The sequence below is a fragment of the Alosa sapidissima genome, chromosome 19, assembly GCF_018492685.1.
Source record: "Alosa sapidissima isolate fAloSap1 chromosome 19, fAloSap1.pri, whole genome shotgun sequence".
NCBI lineage: Eukaryota > Metazoa > Chordata > Actinopteri > Clupeiformes > Clupeidae > Alosa > Alosa sapidissima.
Window position 1 is genome coordinate 19507894 of NC_055975.1, and position 5766 is coordinate 19513659.

Here is a 5766-nt window from a genome sequence, read left to right on the forward strand (position 1 = left end):
TGTAGTAAGAACGAGTGGGAGAATATACTCGCGTGCTCCCTGTGATGTGTTGCCGATTGCCTCTCAAACACCACACCACAGCGGATTACTGTCGCAGTCGTGGAAGCATGAGAGTGCGGGACTTGATGCACAGCATGGGCTTCCCAGAGGCCCTCTCCGCTCAAACCTGCCCAAATGCTCTGCGATTGTTGCAAGCTCATGTGAAAGAGTTTGGAGATCAGCCAAGGTGTGCAGCTAGGCCCTTTGCACATACTTTGCACATACACCGACATGCACATACACACACACACACACACACACATACACAAGCACACACTACTACATACAGACAGACAGACAGACATGCACTTTCCCATCTTTTTTTACACACACACACAGTTTTACTGTAGTGCAGTGCAGCAGAAACATTCCTGCACAGTGACGTGCAGCAGGCGTCCCAGGATCCGCTTTGCTCCAAACCCCACATTCTTAACCATGCGAAGTGATGCGGTGTGATGTAGTCCGGGTCTGCCCGAGCTGTCCGCTGCAGGCGCTTTCGAGGCCTCATCTCCTGCACCAGCGGTTGCTGTCTGTCCTTCTCCTTGGTCAGCTACCACAGTGTTGTTTCGGCCACGGAGTCCGCTCAAAACAAACACCCTTAGAACACACACACACACTATTGTTGACCGCTTTTGAAGCAGCGATGCTACTGTCTGTTTGTTTTATTGTCTCATTGTCAGTTGAAAGTGCGAGACGGGAGCTGAAGGGGCTGAGGAATCGTTCGCCCAAGACGTTTGATGCGATGCGTAGCGCTGAGGGTCGCTGGCAGATCAGAGCGCTGACTAGACTGACTCTATGTTTGTGCCTATGCCTTTGTGTTCCCCTCCGCAGAAATCGTGGACCACATAGAGCGGCTGCAAGTGCTGAAGGAGATTGTGAGGAAGTTCCCGCAGGTGAACTACGAAGTGTTCAAATACGTCATCACTCACCTGAACAGGTATGGAAGTCTTTACCCAAATGGAATAACCATATGGATATGGTTAACTTTGTATATGCTGTAACATAAAGGATCGTATAACATTCATTGTTATTTGTGGTAATATATTAGATGTTTACAACCAACCATCAGTTAAGTAGGAGCAGAAAAACTAAAGTTTGAAGAATTCAGAAGTAGTCCGTTCAGTCAGACTCCACTTAGCAATTTTAAGCAGTATTCCATTTAGAAACTGCATCCAAATAGCTGTATAAGAATAGAACTGATTCTAGGATATCATTATGCTGGCGTATAACATGCTTTGTGAGTCTCCGTACCCTGTTTGCGTTTCCGGCAGAATATAAATGCAGGGCTTTGCCTCTACTCCCAGAGTAGCATCACAGACAAAATAGTGACATTACATAAGCTGTTTGATCATAGCCTGGGGAAGCTGAGGTCAGATCACTGGCTAATTGTTAGGGTAGTGACCTGACTGACCCCTCTCGATTGAGTGGGAGTACTTGCCTGCATGGCAAATACTGCTGCAAATACAGCCGGCAGAGTCAGTTGGTAGGGAAAGGTGTGTGTGTGTGTGTGTGTGTGTACACACAAATACACGCACACACACACACACAGACAGACTCACAGAGAGACACATACCTACACACATTCGCTCTTGTGGATTAAAGAGATTTGCTCTCCATAGGGATTTCAAAGTAGAGCAATCTGTATTACCTGACTGCGGAGCAGCCGCGGGGAGCGCTAGCGCAAGCTTTAGCGGCGCTAATACCAGCTACAGTCTGTATCTATTAATGTAATTTTCAGCCCTATTTGCTTAATAATCTTAATGGATAGAGTCTGCCTGGTGGGCCTTTGACATGCCGATCGCATTTTAATCTGTCTCAGAGGATTTACTACAACTGCAGCCTTTTAGGTATGCTTCCATCAGAGCTAAACAGGGAAAATTGCCAACTAACTATATAGTTGGCTGGAATTTCTTTGTTATTGATGAACTAAAAGTATTTTTGATCTGTGGCGTTTTGGTGTTTAAGGAAGCAGTTTTGTGTAACATTATGTAATGTTTGTGTGCTTGTAACAAAGTTAAGTGTTTGCTCTCACAGGGTGAGCCAGCACAGTAAGTCCACCCTAATGACTGCGGACAACCTGTCCATCTGCTTCTGGCCCACGCTGATGCGGCCCGACTTCGAGAACAAGGACACGCTCTCCACCACCAAGCTCAACCAGTCGGTCATCGAGTCCTTCATCCAGCAGAGCCAGTACTTCTTCTACGGCGGCGAGATCGTGGAGACGTCCAGCAACGAGGGCACGCCGCCGCCACACGGCCACGGTCTGACCGAGTCGCTGCTCGCCCTGCAGCTCCCGCCTCCTCTCCAGCCGCAGCAGATCCAGCACCAGCTGCAGCCCGACCCCCTCATGTAGAGAACTCATCCCAGATTTACCCCCTCACCCCCCAGAAACGAAACTATTTAGTCCTCTTAAACAAACAAAAAATACAAACAAACAAACCTGGAGAGCTAGCGTCATCAGGAAACTTACAACAAACACACGTATACAGACCAGAACACGGAACAGAACAGTAGTTGTTTTTCTTTCTTCAGGAAAAAAAGGAAAGACAAAAAGATGATGACCCGGTGCCCGGTATTTTTCTAGAACCCCATAAGACTGGGTCTGTATAGCAGCACAAATACCCTGAGCAACGTGCATTTTCCCCCCATAGGTGGACCTCTCCTGCCCCCATGGCTTCCACTACCCTCATCAGATGCTGCTTCCCTTCTAGAGCCTTTTAGACCCCGTGCTGCAAACAGAGGGTTAGAAAGGAGGATGGAAGAATGTTTTGAGTCTGACTATCCCTGTTTTATTTCCTGTGAGTTAAAAAAAAAAAAAAAAAAATCCCTCAACAGAACTCTGCATGCCTCCCTGGCAAGACAGCGGAGATGGTCCCTTCGAGTCCAACACCCTCGCTAATAATAAGGATAGGAAATATATTTATACTAGTTGTTTTTTTGTTTGCTTGTTTTCAAAGGACTTACAAAGAAAAAACAACAAAACAAAAGCTAAGAAACAGTCGGGTCACTCACAAATGTGAGACCAGGCCGGTTTTAGTGTGGTTTAAATCTGTGCCATGCATCCCGCCTGGTCTGTTTTTTTTTTTTTAATGATTTTTGGTGATGGATTTCTTTTTTGTTTTGTTTCTTTACTTTTTCTTTTTTTTAATGGAATCTATTTTTTAATCTTCAAAACCCTATGAGTAGTGGTTGGTGTTGTGGTATCCTCCCCCCTTGGCCCACTGACTCCCCTCCCTCTCCCTTGGCACAGTTCGGGGCAGAACTTGCGTGACTGACAATAAAAGGTGCACTAGACTGGGACAGAACCCTCGCACCATTCCCCGTCTGAAAGCAGAACTCATGCAGAACACTCTGGAACTCACGGAAGGGACAACCCCACTGGAACTTTTTATGTTTTCTTTTCTTTCTTTTTTTTTAATGTTTAGGCACATTTTTTCGCAGGAAACCTCTTGGCCTTGCAAAGCAGCCTGGATCTTCATTTTCGGCTCATTTCTGTCCCGCTGTCCAGTTTTTCCTCTCCTTTATTAAAACAAAGTCTTGGTTTCTACGTACCAACAGCAGGCATTTGTATATTTGCCTTTATTTCTTTGTTGACCTAAATTTGCATGTCTTTATTTGCCACGTAAAACAACTACGCAAGGTTTCAATAAAAAAAGACTAAAAACAGCTAAAGACTGAAACACTTACACTCAAACTTAACCGTTTTAAATGCAAGACTTTTTTTTTATCTAACTTGGTTGAGGGAACATGATAACGGGGTCAAATTTTATTCATCGTTTATTTTGTCATGCCAGATGTTAATTCTTAATATCATATTTTGGTTTTATGTCTAATTGTTTCCCAAAGTAGAGGAAAAAGTATATATATAAAATATATATGTCAGCATCATATGACTGCTGATGAAGCAAAAAATACCATTGGGTACTGAAACTGTATAATCTTGTAAAACCTATAATCAGATTTCTTTGTGGTATGCTGTACTAAAAATTGGGGCTAGATTAATTGACTGTGTACTTAATTCCCTATATGAATAAAGATTCATTGCTTCTTTGTAGATGGTACGGAACTTCGTTTTTCGTTTGTAAAGCTGATGGCACATAAGATAACTTTTTGAGCAATGAGGCTCGGCAACGATATTGAGTATTGTTGTCCGGACACATTCCCATTGAAATTGGGAGTGCTTTTATCATTAGCAGGCAAATGATCATGCTCAACCAATCAGAACACATGGAACTGGCTATATGGTTGCCCAATAACATTGCTCAAAAAGTTCCCCCATGTACCTTCACCTTAAGAGATGCTGCTTGGGGGAAACATTCTGGTGAAAACTATGGTTAGAGCGCTTTGTGTGTGAAAAGGTGGAAACAGATCAGATGTCTTAAAAAAATGAAGTCCCACCACTCATTTCCCTCGGTAGATCCGAAACGCAATTACTTCATGAAGAGGACACAATGGGGGAGGGGACTGCAGCTGCTAGAAATACCTTCTTTTGTGTAGTTTCAAACCGCAAACCCTTATTTGTTCATAAAACCTGCCTCACTTAAGCCGGTGTACAAACTAAAGATTTTAACGTCATCATCTCTGTATAGTAAATAAATGATTTTGAGAAAAGAAACAAGAAGGCTTTGGCTTACTCCATATTTTGTTTTCCCTAAAATAAAGATTCATTTTTCCAACCTTGGCCTAGCATCTGAGTCAAGAATGTGCTTGCATGACTGTAAGGATGGCTTATTTATGAATATTTTGTGGGGGAATCCATTTTGAAATCACTTTGTATCCCGAATTAATGTAGAATCCATGTACAGGCACTATGCAGATTATGAGGGGAGGTCAAAATGCTGTTTACAAAACAATAGTGCGTATTGGCTTAGGAGGACAGTGATGTGGCATGTGATGATGTCAGCGCTGTGGAATTTTATAACTGGAATGAAAAGGAGTCAAGCATGCACTATAGTACAGAATCTCCCAACTGTGGCCCTAGCGGGCCCTCTGCTGGAAGTCAGGAATCCAACAGTGATCATTTCTTCAGGAAGGCCAAGAGCGACAGAACAGAAAACGATCAATTAATTTAATGCTACCGAATCTACGCGGTTGTTTCAAAAAAGGTATGAAATATTTTTATTTTTTTTCATGACCCTGCGTATTTTAACATTTGGAATACTAAGGTTAGGAGGACAATATGAAAGAGATGCCAAGTCATGAAACCCACACCAAAGAGACCTACGAGAGATGATGGAGGTAAAGTTCTATGCGAAGATAAATTATTATACAAAAATATTTTAGCGTCCCTTGTTATTCGCATAATTTGTGTAGGTTGTTGTATAACTTAGGCCTACCTGAGAGTAAGTATAGGTTTGAATGTGCTGTATCAGCATAGGCCTATTAGTATGTGATAGGCCTATCTCCTGACATTTACTGTAGCCTTCCTATATAAATATGTATAGGCCTATACAGTTATAGTAGTGTTAATGTAGCATTGGATTTGACATAGGCCAGCGTAGCTAAATCACCACCTTATGCAAACCTTTTCAATGAACCTGGCCGTGTGAAATGTGTAGCCTATTCTAGCCTACCCTTCAATTTTTTAGGGTGTAACTTCCTGTTACCTGTTCGCTCAAAGACCTGTTTGTAAATGTAGTAGCCTGCTGGGCTACTGTAAATCATTTGCCAAGAACTGTTCAAAGGTGTGTGTAAAGCCTTTAAAAGTGACAAAGAATCACAGAGCTA

General features: G+C 43.0%; 1 protein-coding gene across 4 annotated transcripts in view; it reads left to right on the forward strand.

Moving 5' to 3' along the window:
• arhgap5 (Rho GTPase activating protein 5) overlaps window positions 1-4720 on the forward strand; it is a 42031-nt gene extending 37311 nt beyond the window's left edge. For all 4 annotated transcript variants that reach the window (XM_042071610.1, XM_042071607.1, XM_042071609.1 and 1 more), the window contains exons 6-7: window positions 871-976; window positions 2074-4720. In XM_042071610.1, coding sequence (XP_041927544.1) covers window positions 871-976; window positions 2074-2392 — 425 coding nt within the window. In that variant the 3' untranslated portion in view covers window positions 2393-4720. The remainder of the gene's footprint in view (window positions 1-870; window positions 977-2073) is intronic.
• Window positions 4721-5766: the final 1046 nt, after the last annotated feature.